Source organism: Vipera berus (genome assembly GCF_964194415.1).
Source record: "Vipera berus genome assembly, chromosome: 1".
Lineage (NCBI taxonomy): Eukaryota > Metazoa > Chordata > Lepidosauria > Squamata > Viperidae > Vipera > Vipera berus.
This window is the reverse complement of record NC_138202.1, coordinates 174204566-174222747: the sequence shown is the minus strand read 5'-3', so window position 1 is coordinate 174222747 and position 18182 is coordinate 174204566. Positions and strand designations below refer to the sequence as shown.

At 37.2% G+C, this 18182-nt stretch overlaps 1 protein-coding gene across 1 annotated transcript in view; it reads right to left on the bottom strand.

The window, feature by feature from the left end:
- PLCL1 (phospholipase C like 1 (inactive)) overlaps positions 1–18182 on the bottom strand; it is a gene marked incomplete at its 5' end in the record, with an annotated part of 213301 nt that overhangs the window by 36926 nt on the left and 158193 nt on the right. Inside the window, one exon of the mRNA XM_081329954.1 lies at positions 9189–9392. Within this exon, the coding sequence (XP_081186080.1) occupies positions 9189–9392 (204 nt within the window). The remainder of the gene's footprint in view (positions 1–9188; positions 9393–18182) is intronic.

Sequence of the window (18182 nt, the reverse complement as noted above, 5' to 3'; positions counted from 1 at the left end):
CCACACACACACACACACACACACAAACACTCAGAATTAGAATGTAATACCTCCAAAGAATTAAAGGCTACTAGACAATCATGCCCTGTTGTGTCATTTCAGGTATATTTCCTTACAGAAAGAAAGAGACAATTACCAAGGTTGGGTGAACATGCAGTGGGAGCAGGTGCTCTGACTTCCTGCCAGCTTCCCCACTGAGTCTGTGGGAATCTGGCAGGGATTATAGGAATCCAGCTGAGAGCACTGGAAAGCTCCCCTCCTCTTTCCCTCCTTTCCCTCCTCTTCCCAGCAGGCAAGTGAGTGGCTGCTGCTGGGTGAAAGAGAGAGGGAGGGATTACAAGACTGGATGGGAAACGGTGGTGGAACATGGTCTGGATACTCAGGAGGGAGGGGCTGCATTTCAGCATCAAAGAGGCAGTGAAGCTTAGACAGTGTAGTTGGGAGAAAGAGTTAGGGGTCCTCCCTAGCAATTCTCAATGCACAGCTAAAGTGATGCAAATAGTCGCTTCAGTTTAGCAAGATTTCTGACTACAGATGAGGAACAATAAAGAAAATGGCTCAGAAGCAGTTCCATGTGTCTTTCTTGGTTCTTGGGAGTTTATAGAAACTGTCATGGACTGTTGAAAATGAAGATCACCTGACTGAAGCAGAAACCAGTAGCACTGAAGCAGCCACAACTTTCAAATTTCAATCCCTTGGGAATTATGGCTCCCAGATTTTGGGTACATTCTGTAAATTAGCCTATTTGAGGTACCTTGGTTAAAACCATGTTGCCCTAGGAGGCACTGTTTTGGCCAATTAAAGGTCATGACAACAAGAGTTTTAGTAGGAGATAACCCTCTCTCTCTCATTCTCTCTTTCTCTACAGAGAGAGAGAGAGAGAGAGAGAGAGAAAGAAGAAGAAGAAGAAGAAGAAGAAGAAGAAGAAGAAGAAGAAGAAGAAGAAGAAGAAGAAGAAGAAGAAGAAGAAGAAGAAGAAGAAGAAGAAGAAGAAGAAGAAGAAGAAAGGCAATTTTTTTAAAAAAAGTGGATAAATTCTTGATGCTGACTATCCCACCCAACCCAAAAGTCAATTAGTATAAACATGTTAGCTCAGGTCTATATTTTGAGCAATAGAAATTTGTAACTGGGAATTTTGATTTTAAGTGATTAGTGATGTTAGGGAACATTTTCAATAGCTTGTTTTCTTTATTTTTTAAAAAAGCAAATCTTTGTCTTCCCAGTTGCTGCCCTCACCCTCTGGAACAGCATCCCCTCAGAAATTTGGATGATGCCCATTGTCCTGTGATTTTAGAAAGCCTTAAGACCTGAATCTGTTTCCCAGCCTGTGGTTTATTTATTATTTTAATTTATTAGATCTGCCCAATTGTGATAGCCTCCAATAGATTAATGTGGATGTGACTTATTGATTGAATCCTTGTCGGAAAAAAAGAAAGAAAATCTTCCTTAGGAGAGAGCGGGGAATCTTGTAGCAGTTTGTCACTTTAAAAAAAAATGATACTGAATGGATGTCAAAATATTGTTACTTAATAGGGGAGCATATGGCTTCCAATAATTGTTATTACAACATAAAAGAAAGGAAGACAAAATAAAAGTGCAAAAATGAAGAAAAATAGCGGTATCCTGGTGGAAGCATTTACTAGACAACAAGATTTTTGCTCAATCACATTCCATACAACATTCTAGCAAGCACAAAAGCAGTGTACACATCCTGGGATTTTTTTAAAGGCATTTGTGTTATGATTTTTTTTAAAAAAAATATACATTTGAGTGGTAGGAAAATGCAGTATTTTTACAACATAACTGCAGCTTTCATGGGGAAAATTTGCAGCTCCTGCTCTTTCGTGCATATACAGGACAACTGAAAAACAACGGGAAATAGCATTTATTTCTTGGCGTTGAGCCCCTGAAATTTGAAAACATAATTTCTGAGAGTTTGGGGAGCTACAAAAAAAGGGGTTTTCAGAGGCCAGTGGGCCCAGACTACATGCTTGTATTTTCACACAGCTCTGGTACAGTACAGTGTTGTTCATGTTTATAATGCAGTCCAATGTTCTACACAATACATAATGTTGCAATAAAGACAGAAATACTGTATCGTGTCAACACATTTGTCTTTATATTTCAGGATGATGTGCCATTTACGCACAGTCCCCTATATCTGTGAGAGAAGGAAGAGATCATATAGGCCATTTCAGATTCCCTCTTTTGTAAAGCCTGTTTTTAATTATTCATGCATGAATTTAATTTAAAATATATGATGGCATCATTCAGGAACTTTCAGGGCAGGGTATAACAATCACTTCACTGCTATAATACATTATTTCTACTTTTAAAATGTACATGTTGTCTTTTAAAACAATATTTTTTCCAAATCTGCATCCAAACTATGCTAAGTTAAAAAAATAATGGCTAAAATATACAGCATACATGCAACAGAAGTAGAAGCAGAAGATATAAATTAGTTAAGAAACTATATTCTGGCTTAAACATTAATGTATTAATAGATTAAATAAATACTGTATTTTAAATAAATAACAGATTAATACAATTGGAAGGGATCTTGGAGGTCTTCTAGTCCAACCCCGCTTCAGCTAGATAAGCAAATCTTAAAATAAAAATGTTGCCCAGTCATTTCCAAATAACCTCATGTCATCTACAATGACTTCAAAGAAGAAGAAAAATGAAAAACAAATTATCTTCTTTGCATTTTGGAACAAAGAGGAGGATGGGATTTTGATGACTAGATTTTTATCCCCCCTATTCTCTTTCTCTCTCTCTCTCTCTCTCTCTCTCTGTGTGTGTGTGTATGTGTGTGTGTGTGTGTCTCTGTCTGTGTGTGTCTCTCTGTGTGTGTGTCTGTGTTTGTGTTTGTGTTTGTGTGTGTGTGTGTGTGTGTGGTGAGTAGCTCTAATAATCCTGCCACCTATTTTCCCCACAAGAGCAACCCTGTGAGGTAGGATGACAAATAGTTCTACAGCTTTGAGAATGTTCTCATTAATACAAGTTGCATTACTTATTTAAATAGACATAATTTTGGAAATTGCAATGAAATAAAAATTGTAAAAAACAAACAAACAACCAACTCTAATAAAACAGATCTGACCAATATAGGGAGAAACTGCAGGACAAGTGAGAGAGAAATTATGGTCCAGATATTGTCCTGCCAGGACACACACACACACTGTAAATTCTTTGCTTTCCATAAAAAGAACAAAATTAATTATGGGGCCTTGCTGCCAGCCACTTCCTCAGACTACACAATAAAGAAGATGACTGCATAGTCTGAGAAATTGGAATGCAAATGATTCCAGAGTCATTTCAGTGAAGAATCTTACATGAAAGCTAAAGGATGATGTTAAAAGAACCCAAAGCATAAGATAAAAATATGTTTGAATTCAGTGTCTACATATATGTGAGTAGAGGTCATAAAAGGAAAAAGAATATATTCAATTTGAAACAAAGTATTCTGAATCCAGATTCTAAAGGAATATTTTAAAAATAGATTGTTTACAATTCACTCTCCCTCCAGGTAAATATACATATTTATTGGATGTTCATATTGCCTATGTAGCAAAATGCTGGACCAAAGTGTGCAGTGGCATAGCTCCAAATGGGACCATTAAAAAATACACACACACCCAAAAAATGAAAAGCTGGTCAAATAAACAAGCTAACCACCTGGTAACTGGCCCATTCCGGATTGTAAGGTTGGCTACCTGGCCAGAATACTTTTAAAGCATGGAAAACAAGTTGCCTCACGAGCTATTTCATATTACTTTTCATAATAAGTATAATGTTTAAATGTAATAGAACAGAAGTGTGACTAAGGGTTAAAATCCTTATTTTATACATGTTTGCATTGACCTGTTACGATGCTTTTAAAATTATGTATTTATTTTTATTTTGTCCCAGTATGTGCTGTATTTTTCTATAAACACCTTGAGTGCTACTCAACTTTTAACCCAGCAACTTATCCCAAGGGTAGTCTGAGCTAAAAGAGGACAAGGTGCCTAAAATCCCCTAGCAAAATTCTATGGCTTGAAGGCAGACCTGGGCCTCTGTCTCCATGATCTTAGCTCTGCAGCCCAATCACAACCCCAAACTGGTGTGGAGGACAATTTTCACCATAATGCATGGAAAGGTGAGGGGATTTTTGGTGGCACTTCCATCCTAAAATCATCTTCTCACCCCAATGCGGAATAGGTTTTTGAAGCAAAGAATTTTAAAAAGCCTCCCATATCAGCAACTGAACTCCTCATTTTAAGTCAGGAGTCTTCAAACTTGGCCGTTTTATGACTTGTGGACTTCAACTCCCAGAATTCCTCAGCCAGGCATGCTGGCTGAGGAATTCTGGCAGTTAAAGTCCACAAGTTATAAAACGGCCAAGTTTGAAGACCCCTGTTCTAACTATAGTGCAGAAGCAAGGGAAGATTTGAGATAGAATGAAACTGGGATGGGAACAATGAAGTTTCTGCCTCCTATTCAGTAGGATCCAAGCATTTGACATTTACTTCCAATAAGAATAGGAGGTTTTTTCCACCTTGTCATGTTTGCAATTTGTCAAATTCTATTAATCAACCATTTGTATTTTTTTTTTCAAAAAAGTCTATACTAAAATTTTCATGTAGCATAGATTGTATTTCTCAATACAGGTATATGCATTTCTAAGTTTAAAAAATGGCCTAGTTAACACAATTGTATAAAGAACAGTCTCTAACAACATAGATTTTGTACATTCTGAGTACATGCATCTTAAAATTGTTCACAAACTGCATTGCAAAATTCAGGAAATGTGAACTTTGAATATTATTTTTTTACTTTATACATTGTTAAAAAATTTAAAAAGTAGATGTGGTCACCTTCAAATATGAATTAAATGAGTTACTTTCTCCCTTTTTTACATGTGTTATGCTTCCTTGATAAACATGGAGGCTAATATTTTAAAAGCTACTTTGCCTACATATTACAGGTTATTCTTCTCACTGTACTGCACAATATGAGGTTGCATTTATATGCGGCGATTAATAACAGATTTTTTTTCACTGATGTTCTTGCTTTAACTCAAAACAGGCAAGATCTAGCAGCTATAATTTCATAGGCTGTCAAGCAAGGTTTAAAATAGCCCCTTGGCAGTTTTTGAAATAAGTTTCAATTTATTTTGGTTTATTTCTGCAGTGTTTTATATTTTGGATTGATGTATTTCAGTCAGCTCCTGAATGACAGGTGATTATTAATCAGGTGCTTTCTCATTTCACTTACACTGAGAGGTGTATCAAAGGTGCATTCCTTTGCCTTTTATTTAAATTTGTTTTTAGAATCCTCTGCCTACCTAATCTAAATTCTGGAAATATCGGAGGAATTACTTGGAAGTGGAGGGGGCAAGGAGAACATGACATTTTATTATATGCCAATATTTTAGTTGTAAATAAATGAGAAGTATTTTTTCTAATTTCATTGATATGTAAATTTGGGGTGCTGTCATACCTATAAACTGGAATAAATCAGACTTCAGGTCACTGGTTTAGAAAAAATTACGTTTTGGTGATTTATTTATCTATCATATTTCTATCCTGCTTGCTCCTAGTCAAGCCTGTCTGTGGCAATTCGGAGTATAAATTCAAGGCAACAATACAATCAAAATCACCTCTACATTCTAAAACAGGGGTGTCAAACTCAATTTCATTGAGGGCCGCATCAGCATTGCGGTTACCCTTGAGGGGCCGGGTGGCTGTGGCCAGGGTGGGCATGGCCTACTGGTTGGGCATGGCTGGAGTGTGTGTGACCTACTGGGTGGGCATGGCCAGCTCTACATTGTTCGTGTCAATGGTACCTATGGGGGCCTGGGCAGGAGTGGGACAAATCTGAGGGTCTCTGGCAGAAGGAGATGGGACTGGGGCAAGTGCCGAGGCATGGTCCACTGGAGGAGCCTCACTGTTCCTCTCAGGCCATGCGGGGGGGAGGCTGGACGGTGATGCAGAGGTCAAATGCCCAGCCTAGCCCTCAAGCACCCGCAGCACTAAGCCCATCCCCACTTCCCCAAGGGGGTGCCCAGCTGCTGTGCTTGCTCTCTTTAGCCAGGTTGCTCATGATGGGTATGAGGGCAACATCAGAGGCCCCACTTCCTCTCCATGTGAGGAGACCTGGCTTTGTATCCAAAGCTTCCTTAGCAATAGGATGGGAGACCCCCCAGGTTAGGCCAGGAGGAGGGGGCAAGGGGATGGTAAAAGGGCAGCAGTGAAGGACTAAGGCAGGACTTCCCTCAGACCCTCCCTCTCCTTCCTTCCTTCCTTCCTTCCTTCCTTCCTTCCTTTCTTCCTTCCTTCCTTCCTTCCTTCCTTCCTTCCTTCCTTCCTTCCTTCCTTCCAACAGAGTGATGGGAAAATATTTGAGATGAGGGAGGGAGAAAAACAGGCAAGAAATGCAGCTGGGGAAGTGTCATCCTTCATGAGGAATGAAGAAATGTACCATCGCCTGGAAGTGGACAGCACATGGCCCTCTCCTCACAGCGCCGAGAGGCTGAGCCGGGTGGCACAAATCTGAAGAGAAGCACAATGCTGCCCAGCCCCGAGCCTGCCTGAAGTAGGCAGGGCCATGTGCTGGCCACTTCCAGGCAATGGTGCATTTCTTCATTCCTCACAAAGGGTGATACCTCCCCAGCGTGCACCCGGGGGCGGGGCCGATGCGGCAGGGGCTGGTCCCTCACTGTTTCCAGATGGCCTTGTGGAGCTAAGACTGAATGTATTTCAACATAGATGACCACCACAAAATTGTACATTGGCTCCTGGCCGGCCTGGGCCAGAGCCAAGGCAGCGGGGGCCATTCCCTCACTGTTTCCAGGATGGCTTCGCGGGCCACATGAAACCACTTTGCGGGCCAGATCTGGCCCCCGGGCCTTGTGTTTGACATGTCTGTTCTAAAACATCAGATCTATCATAAATCTCTGCAAATAACAATAATATGCCAATTACTATATTTAAAAAACACAGTTCTGTTCTAAAATATCTGAGCTATAATCTTAACATTATTTTTTGAGATGAGGGCTTGGATAAAACAATAGGAATAACTGTGTCTTGGATTAACCTCATCAGTTGTGGCATTGTCCCTGCACTAAAGCTTTTTCGTTTTGTTTTATTATTTTAGTTGTGATGTTCTTTCAGTCTTCTAGAGTATTAGCTATACTATTCAGTTTTGTATTATCTGCAAACTTCACAAACATCTTCATTCAAAAACACAAATAAAATACTAAAACATAAAAGGACCCAGGTCTGATCCTTGCTGTAACATTTTCTGAATGGTATGGGTCCAGGGCATCTGAGGAGCTGTCTTGGCCCAAGGAGTTTACCCTATTCCGCTCCCTCCAGCAGAAAGGGATATGGACCCCGGATGTTAATTTCAGCTTTCAGTGTCGAACAGAAGAGGCTTTTTTGCTGTGGCCAATCCCTGTGGAAGTTTCTACCGTCAGAGGTGATATCTGCTCCCACCGTTTTGGTCTTCTGAGTGGGAGGAGGGGTAAAATCTGGTTTTGCCAGTTGGCAATGGAGGCCTTCTTTGTTGGAGGTGGTTGATGGGATAAGAAGAAGATCTCACCCTCATGGAATCTATCTGCTCGGTATTAGCTCTTATATAACTTTTTAAAATTCTAGTTGTTATATTCACCTTATTATCTGTAAGCCACCCTCACCTTATTGCTGAGATGAGCAGCATATAAATTTAATAAATAAATATGATTGTCATGCTGTCTAGTCCACACTTAACTAACTTGCTAATAAGCACATCATGAGGCAATGTGAAAGATATACATTACTGTTGAATAATCATCAAATATGAGGCAATGTATAAAAAAATCTATATTACTGTGGAGTTTTTGGTGCTCTCTGAACTTAGTTGTTTGTCTGCAGACATTTCGTTACAAACTAGGTAACATCCTCAATGTGAGTCAACGTGGACTTTGCTCCCAGTTTACATACAAAGGCTTGTTCTGCAATGTTGGTGGGAGTGTGATTTTCACCTTGGTAGTTCCTTGATTAGACTATCATTTTCTGATTGATGATTATGCCTAGTGTTAATACGCGTTTATATGAATGGTGAGTGATGGATACGATGTGTTCTGGTCCTTTGATTTCATTCTTAGCTTTTTTAATTGTCCCTTTTGAATGGTGTGTAAATGTGGTTTATTTCTATGGGTCTACTGATCTCTGATTTGTCTGAATGCCAAGCTTAATGGCATTTTTGAATTTAGCACGGCCTAGGATTCTGTTTCCCAGCTTGAAGTATGATCGAGATTATCCAGGGGTGGGAGATTAAGTTTTCATTCTATCTTCTGACAGCTTTTCTGTCATGTTCTCATCAGATCCTAAATACATACATACATACATACATACATACATACATACATACATACATACTAGCTGGTGTTCAGGAATGCACTCTCCTCGGCATATCTCTCTTGTCTTTCATTGTCACAATTTCTCCACTGCTTTCTATTAGCCTTTCCCATCAACTCCCCAAATTTCCCTTCTTACCAATATAGGAGGTATTTTTTGTTAGAACTGATATCAATTCTTCTCTTAAATCTGCCCACTGTTCCATTTCTGTCCCAAAGTAATTTCAGTGACAATTTGAATCACAGAATCAAAAAATTGGATATTGATGTCAAGAACCAGCTATTCCAATTCCTCATCCAGTGCAGAATATCATTAAAATATCCAGACTTTGATTAAATATTTCCAGAAAAAAATATCACCATTTAAAATAGTCTTTTCCACAGGAAAAAACCCCTCTGAAGTTAAAAACTATCTCTAAATGTTCTGCAAAAATATGCTTCCTAAATTTCCATTTACTGAGTTTGATCTTGTTTAACCTTGTCTCTTTTCATGTATTCTGCACAACAGCACTTCCAATATTTAAAGATGCCTATCAAGTCTTCTTTAACCTTCTCTTTGGTGAGCTAAATATATCTAGCTCTTTAAAACATTTGTGGATCGGTTGTTAAAACCCTTATTAAAATGTGACTGAGAATTGGATTTCTTCTGACAAAAAGCTTATTTTTTTTGCCACACTAATAGAAAATCCAATAGAGCATACTCTTGTTCTGTACTGTGCAAGGCAGATGGAATGGCCTGCTTCCTTCTTTCAAATTCAAATATTTTTTGTAATGCAAATAAAAACTATAGGCAAGCTCAAACCTGGTCATAAGCAGCTAGAACCTTCTTCTGCACATCTGTCAGAGTTCCCAATGGTTCTAGATAAGGAAAGTTGTCCTTCATGCAGAGAGCTACTGAAGGGACACTGTCACTGTTCACAAGCCGTGAAACCAAGGTCAAAATGCATTGCTTCAGACTGGTAATCGGTGGGAGGCCACAAAGTTCTTTCACAGAGAGAATGGAATTCTATTGAAAATAAGAGGGGGAAAAGCCAGTTATTCTCAGTGCAAACTATTATCACCATGTACAGTATTTTACAGACTGGTGAGACTTAGAATCAGTATTATATTCTTAGTGTCTCCATGATTGGACAACAGTGCCACCGCAGGTAGCAGCAGGGATGGATGGCACTGTTGGCTTCAAAGGCTATCTTAATTTCCACAGACTACCATAAGTTATAAATTAAGAAGACAAGTATGGTTACCACATTTAGTATTGGTAGGACCTCTAGAGGGTCATACCTCAAATAGGACACATAAACTGCAAGAACGAATTTTCACAACGAATTTGACACCAATTCATCTTGTTTTTGACTGCTTTTGAAGAGAACTATGGCTTACCATAAGTAACATACCCTTTTCTATAAAACTCAAAATACCTCTGTACATTTCTTTTGTTGTTGTTGTTGTTGTTAATTGTGTTAATACCACTTTATATTTTTTTATCAAGTAAGCTTTTTATTATTATTATTTTCTCTACATACATATGTTAATTTTTCAATCAGCGTGTGATCTGGGTTCAAAAAACGCTAATACATAACCAAGTCCTACTCTTTGGTTCTCTCCTCTAGCAATTTGTAGAATAAATTCCAGCTTTGGTAATATTCTGTTTCTTCTTTATGTTTCAGCCTCATAGTTAGTCTGTCCATCTCAGCGCATTCCAGTATTTTTTTAATTACTTCTTCCTCTGATGGTATTCCTTCATTCTTCCAGTATTGCATGTAGATTACTCTTGCTGCTGTTGTAATATGTAGAACCAAATATGAATTTTGCTTATTAATCTTTTCTGGTATTATACCTAATAGAAAAAATTCAGGATTAAATACTACATGTTCTCCTAATACTTTTTCTAACCAAGCATGTATTTTTTTCAATAGGCCTTTACTTTATCACATGTCCACCAGATATGATAGTATGTACCTGAATTATGTTTACATTTCCAACATCTATCTGACATATTTTTAAACATTTTTGCTAATCTTGCTGGAGGCAGGTGCCATCTATAAAACATTTTATATAAATTTTCTTTATACGCAGTTGACATTATCAGTTTATAATTTCTCTCCCATAATTTTTGCCATTTTTCTAATTCTATATTATAACCAGTGTTTTTCGTCATTGTCTCTTTAGTTTGTTCACTTTCCATCTCTAAAATTAACAAAAAATTATACATTTTCTTAATTAATTTCTCATCAGAAGTTAACAATATCTTATCAAATACAGTTTGTTCTTTATAAACTCCATACAGTTTCACATCTTTTTCATATCTATTTTGTATTTGTAACAGTGCCCACCCTGACATGTTGATGCCCTGATTTTCCAGCTCTTGTTTTGATTTTAATGTCCCATCAGTATTCAAAATATCTCTGTATGCCCAATTTTTTTTCAAAATCTACCAAATTTGGGTGTGAGAAAGCTTCCATCATTGATAACCACCCTGGGATTTTTACATATATTTTAGTTTTGATTTTTTCCCATACTGTTATCAAAGCATTTCTAATACAATTATTTTGAAAATACTTACGAATTTTGTTTTTCCCGTAACACAAAAAAGTGTGCCACCCCAATTGTAAGTCATGTCCCTCCAAATATAACAACCTTTTATTCCTAAGAATTATCCATTCTTTCACCCATGTTAATACAGATGCTTGATAATACAAAGCCCACTTGGGTAGACCAAAGCCTCCATTTTCCTTAGCATCTTGCAACGTTTTCATGTTTATTCTAGCTTTCTTTCCTTGCCATACAAACTTCAAAATTAATGAATTCAACTCTTGGAAGAATTTTTTCTCAAGTTTTATCAGAATTGTTTGAAATAAAAATAAAATCTTAGGCAATATATTCATTTTAACTGTAGCAATTCTTCCTAGTATTGACAATTGTAAATTCTTCCACTTTTCCAAGTCTAGCTTTATTTGTTTCAATAGCCTTGTATAATTGTCTTCTTTTATTGTTGAGCATTTAGCTGATAAATATATACCAAATATTTAACCTTTTTCACTATCTGTACCTCTATTGATTCTGACAATTGGCTTTTTTGCTTATCCGTAAGATTCTTAACTATTATCTTAGTTTTTTCTTTGTTTATTTTTAATCCCGCTATTTCTCCATACTGTTCTATCTTCCCCCACAATTTAGGGATCATCTCCAAGGGTTCTTCCAAAATTAATACTAAATCATCAGCAAATGCTTGTAATTTATATGTTTCACCCTTTATCCCCAACCCTCTAATTTCTGTATCTTGTCTTATATTTCGATTTAAAACTTCCAAAGTGAAAATGAATAACAGAGGGGACAATGGGCATCCTTGCTTTGTGCCTTTTCTTATTTCAAAGCTCTCAGTACAATCTCCATTCACAATCACTTTGGCTGTTTGTTTGTTATATATTGTTTTTACCATATTTATAAAATTCTGTCCAAAATCCATTATTTGTAATTGATGAATCATAAATTGCCATGAAAGATTTGCTTCAATCCACGTCATTGGCATTTTAGCTTCTAATAAACGTCTTTCAACGGTTCGCTTAGTATCTCTTGTAAGTTCTTATATAACTCCGCCGGAAGCCCATCTGGACCTGGTGTTTTCCCATTTTTTTTGTCTCTTTATGGCCTCTGATATTTCCATCATTGTAACCCCTTCATCTAACATAATTTTAAATGTCTCTGAAATCTTTCGAAGATTATTTTACAGTTTTCTCTCTTGAAGTCTCCTCCTTATCATACAATTCCTTATAGAATTCTTTATCTTTTTTTCTTCATTTTTATATTGTAAATAACTTTTCCCATAGAGTAAATTATGTATCGTTTTTCTTTCTTTCTATTTTTTAAGTTTATAAGCTAACCATCTTCCCGGCTTATTGGCATTTAAAAAAAATTGTTTCGCTCTTTTTATCTGTTCTGCCACTTTTTCTAAGTCTAACAGATTTAATTTATGTTTTATTATATCCATTTCTCTTTTCAAAGTCTTTTTTGTGGATTTTTTTGCAGTTCTAATTCTAACTTTCCAAATTCTTCTTTTAATAATACATATTGCTGTTTTTTCTGTTTATTTTTCCTTGCCATATACGTTATAGCTATACCTCTAAAGTACGCTTTAGCATTTTGTACTGTTGTGTCTTCTTTTTTATTTTCTTTGAAGAAGAATTCCATTTCTTTTTTTGTTAACTCTATAAATTCTTTTTCTTTTAATATGGAACGATTTAAAGTCCATCTTGGCCTTTTTTGGATTCCTTTCCAGGTCATTTTCAAAGGATTATGATCTGCCCATATGCCTGTTTCTGTTTCAATGTCCTGTACGTTCATTCTCACGTCAGCAGTCATCCAAATCATATCAATCCTTGACCAAGATTTTTGGCTATTTGAATAAAAAGTATATTGCAATTTTTGTGGATTAACTTCCCTCCAAACATCTTGAATTCCGATTTCCTCCGCTATATCAAAAAATGTCTTAGGTAATCTTCCTCTTCCACTTTTCCCTGTTTTGTTACTTTTATAGTCAATTTTTCCATCTATTATTGCATTGAAATCTCCTAGTAGGCAAATATTTTGGTACTCCATTTCTATTATTTTCCTATGTAGGTTTTTGTAAAAATTTTCTTGATTATTATTCAGTGCATAAATTACCACTAATAATATTTGCTTTTGATGCAGATAAATTAAAATTCTTCCTTCTTTATCTGAATATACCATTTTAGTATCTATTGTCTCTTTAATGTATATAGCGACTCCTCTTTTTTTCTGTGGCGCTGATGCATAATAAAGTTTCCCAATTTTTGTATATTTCAATAATTTATGATGTTGTTCTTTTATATGTGTTTCTTGCAAAAAGATTATATCCAAATTCAATTTCTGTAACTTCCTAAAAATCTTATTTCTTTTAATTGGGGAATTCAGTCCATTTATGTTTACTGAGAAGATTCTGTTTTCTTTCTCCATTTCCATTTATTTATATTTAGGTCTAGTAGATCTAGTAGTCCTTTGTTCTCCGGCAAGTCCTTCATCCTCGCCCTTTTGGTCGTCTTCCTCTTTCTGTTCTTCTGTTTGTGCAGTTGCTCCTTGGGTCCTCTCTTCTGTTTGTTTCTGCTCCTTACTCTCCCCTTGGCTAAGTTTCACTCCTTCATCTAAAATTGACCTATTCCTTACTTCAAAATCTTCTGCCTTCCAGATTGAGTCCAATCTATATCTTGTATTGTTCCAGTTTATTAAGATGCCTTCCGGCATCAGCCATCTGAAGTTTATACCATTGGCAATCAGCTTCGTGGTCAGAAAGTGATACTGTCTTTGTGTGTCTCTAACTCTCTTGGGTATCAGCTTTAAGACCACAATTTCTTTATTTTTGTATTGTATTGGCTCATCTCTAACTTTCCGTAGTGCTTCATCTCTTGTTGTCTTCTTTGCAAACCGTACATGTACTTCTCTTGGCAGTTTATTTCTTCTTGCATAGCTTGAATTGATGCGAAATATCTCATCGACCTCTAGCTGAATTTCTCCTCTGTCTGCCTTTAAAACCTCCAGGATATCAATAATCACCTCCGCTATGTTTTCTTCTCTATCCTCAGGGATACTTTGAAATCTTAAATAATGTTCCGCTTTTTCCATCTCTAAAGTCTTAATTGCATTCTCTAGTTTTTCATTTTCTTGTAATAACATTTCTATCTTTTTATTGTTCTCATCTGTTTTTTCTTCAATTTTGTGTATTTTCTGTTGGTTTTTAATTATCATTTGATTCTGAGATTCAAATTTTCCCTTTATATTCAAAATTTCTTCACTTACTTTCTCAAGTTTATTTTGTGTTTCTTTGTGATTTTCCTGCATTTCCAGGTGGTTTCTTTCCAATGCCTCTTGATTTTTTAACATATGTTCTTGAAGGAATTTTAATGAAATCTGTGTTTCACTTTGAGCAGTGCTTATCTTTTCATGTTGCAACATTGCTTCAATAGATCCCTGTGTTGTAGGACTAGACTGTCCTACTGAGGGTGCAGAAGAGGTTTTCTTCATAATTCTGGTAATATTTGATGAAGTCATTTTACAGCTTACAGTCTAAAGCCAAAACAACATGTTTAGATTTAGCCAAATTAAATAAAAGTAACTTTGAAGAGTCTTTTCCTCACAATCTCACACCAAGGCACTCTTATCATTTGCAGGTGTCCTTTGTCAAGGTTACTTCAATCAACAATTTTTTCAATTCACACAATATATCAGAAATTTTGTTCTTCTTTCGCCACTAGATGTCCTCCTTGGCTTATTTATCAATGTCCGATATTTTTAACAAAGAGTCTTTCCCCTTCTTTGTAATTACTCGCTGCTTTTAACTTTAATTCTTCTGGGGGTCTTTACTTTTCAGCCCTTTCCCATCAGGGGCACAACATTTATAATCCTCAAGGAGAAGGAAAGAAAAATTCTTGCTCACCCAGCTTCAGCACACAGTTGAGAATCAGCTGATTTATATTCCTTTTCTTCCTACTGGAGACGACTAGGGTTGCTGGATTGTCCCGGCAGCCTTTATTTTCATTTTTTCAGAGGGTCCTACAGTTCGCACTGATTGGGTGCCCCCTGATCTGAGCTCCTGAAGTATCCCTCCTCCTTCATTGCCCCTCCAGGGCAACTTTCCGACCCTTTAAGGATCGGTAGACAAAGAAAAACCAAGCTGGAAAGCCGAGCACCGGCTTTTCCCAGTTGTCCCGACGGCTGCCAAACAGGAAGTCCCTGTACATTTCTTTTCAAACCAAAATAGCACACTTAAAAGGGCTCAACTACTTTGAAGTACTCCAAATCAGAACCACAGTGTATTCACTATGACACTGAAGAGAAAGAAATGGTACACCCAGCATATTCACTTAGTATTTTTAGCTTTTATTTAAAGCTAGAGAATTTGGGTTGCAGCACTGAAGGGACAACACTCTATGGGGTGCAGAGCAAGAGAAGGCAAATCATGAAAATATGAGTGACAGCGTCAACACACGTAGGTCATAATTTACATAGTTGCGCCAGACACTAGGATGCAAGTATGTAATGGGGGCATGTGTGTGATGACATCACTGTGCATGTATCATTATACTGGTGACCCTGTGGTTTGCTGCAAAGACCATTTACGGAGCCAAGAAAGTGGACTGAACCTAGCACAATGAGAGAAAAACTGCTATCTGCCATCCTCTAGTGCATGGATAATGTCCAATATTCACCATGAAATGTTTTTGTTTGCTTTCTTCTGTATTTGTTTCTTGCAAATGACAACAGTCCTAAACACACTTAGGGCTACCATTCGTATTCAAATTATTGTTATTGTTGTTGTTATTATTAAATTTATTTGCCACCCATCTCATAGTTCAACGAGATTGAGCGGCTTACATTGAGATAAAATATACAAATATCCAAGCAATTATAAATATAAAATGAATTAACATTACAAAAATTAAAACTAAGTAAAAACATGGGTTTGGAGCAGAGAGGTGGGGGGTGCCTTCTCTGTTAAAGTGCACCAATTAGCTCCAGCCAATAGCTTCTCTTTCAGGGCCCCATGACAGTCAGCATAGCCAAGTATTAAGGCTTTTCCTGAAGGCTAAAAGAGATCTTATACATTCAGGTACTGAAAATAAAAATTCAATCCCAAAATCTTGTTCCAAATTACATTTCAAACACGATGCCTTTAGTTATTACAGTAAATAATTACTGGAGCCAAGTCTTACAAAATGGGAAACCTAACCTTACTCTAGATCCAAGAGTAGAGTAGCAATGTTTTAGGTGATATTACAAGAAAGGTGGTGATGTCACAGGAACAGGGCTAATCTTTGACCTGTTTTTCTGAGCTTTTAAGAGTACAAATGGGAGCAGAAAGCCTCTGGTAAGCAAACTGCTCCCATTTCCATCTATAATAATAACTTTCAATTCTTCTTCAAACAGCCTAGAACTCTGACAATATTTTAAACCATTTGGGGAAACAAGTAAAAATTAAAGGTGGAGATTACAGTACTTTGTCTTCAGAGGCTTTCCACTCCCGTTCTTATTCTCCCATTTCCACCCCTATTTTTGGAAATAAAAATACAAGAAAAATCTTAATGGGCCTCTGAAAACTCATATACCTCTGAGTTTCAGTGGTGCTGTGTCTGGTGGTATGGAGCTGTATAGGGCCCATGACTTCTCCACTCTTGCTTTTTTGGGGGGTGGGGGGGGGAGAAGGGATGGTACTCAGTAAGTGGTGCTCTTTTCCCATATGGTATAGTAAGTTGGAAGACAGCCTGGCCCTTTCTATGAGAGAAGAGCTACAGCACTGATATAAATGAGTATCCAACTGATTCTGAGCTTAGATTGTCTTTGTTAACCCAGGACACTTGGATTGAATACCACAATAAATGATTAATCACAAAGACAAACAAATGTGAACTGCACTTACGATTGGGCCTTAGTAATTAATCACATGTTCTCTGTTATCATATCCATTTGTAATTCAGACCCAGAATGCTGCTTTCAACCCACCATCCAGTTCACAAGGAGTTTGTTTTTAATTTTTTTAAAAAAATTCCATTTATATCCCGCCCTTCTCCGAAGACTCAGGGCGGCTTACAAGCTTAGCAGTAGCCTTCATTCTATGTATATGCCTGCTTATTAGGGCTTTCACACACACACCCAAGTGGCATTATTATAAAGTCAGCTTAATTGCCCCCAACAATCTGGGTCCTATATCAGAGAATACAAATGCAGGGATAATGTCTAGTAGCTGGCTATAGGCTTTTGCTGATGGATTATTTGTTTAACGGGTCTCAAATTGCACAGCCTTTCCATATCTGGGTCTACCAAAGAAAGAATTGAAGAAGTTTGAACAGAGCCATGATCTATTACAACCTTTAACCCCTAACTCGGAGGAACACTTTTTGTTGGTTATCACAATTCAGCAGTAAGGAATTTGGCGAGATACAGCATTCCTTTACAGACGTGAGTCCTGAAAAAGCCACCTGAATTGCATCCAGCCAACTTGGCTCTGAACCTACATTTGGCTACTATAGTTGTAATCCAAACAGAACAGAAATTGAATGGAACATCTGTGTGTATGGAACTGATTACAGCCTATAATAGTAGAAGAGGCAACTTTCCGTTGTTTGGCAATATTAACATTTATTTTTAGCTTACAATAGGTTTTCTTTGTATAAAGAAATCCAACAATTTCCCAATAAGAATTTAAGCAAACCTCAACTTTATGGCCAAATAAAAAGAATGCTTGCAAGCCATTCTCTTCATTGACCTACAAATATTAGCAGAACATTGCTGTTTAAGTGCAAATTTTACAAGCTCATTCATTTTATGTTAATTACAGCAGATGTTTTGCTGTACACAGCTTTCCCCAACTTGGAACCTTCCAGATTTTCAAGAATTGCAATTCTCAGAATTTTCTAGGCCAGCCAGCAAGCTCAGTGCACTTAAAAACCACCAGCTTGAGATTCTTACTACTTTCTTACATACGGAAAGATACATAGGGGGATTTGAAACAGCTATAGAAAAAAGAAAAGTTTTGACTATCCAGGCAATGACATCCAGCTCCTGGGGCTGAGGATTTGGAGGGGACAAATACCCTTAGGCTCAACTCTACAAGACTGGTCATTTTGAAATTAAGAAACGTCCATTTACAGAGATTCACCACTTTTAATTTATGATGTGGTTGTAGTCTCTCAGAGGAAACTTTGCATAATTTGAAGATCCTCCAGGGTTTTTGGATCCAGCTCAATGAGCAACTGGCAGTTGTGATCACAATGGCCTTTGAATGGAA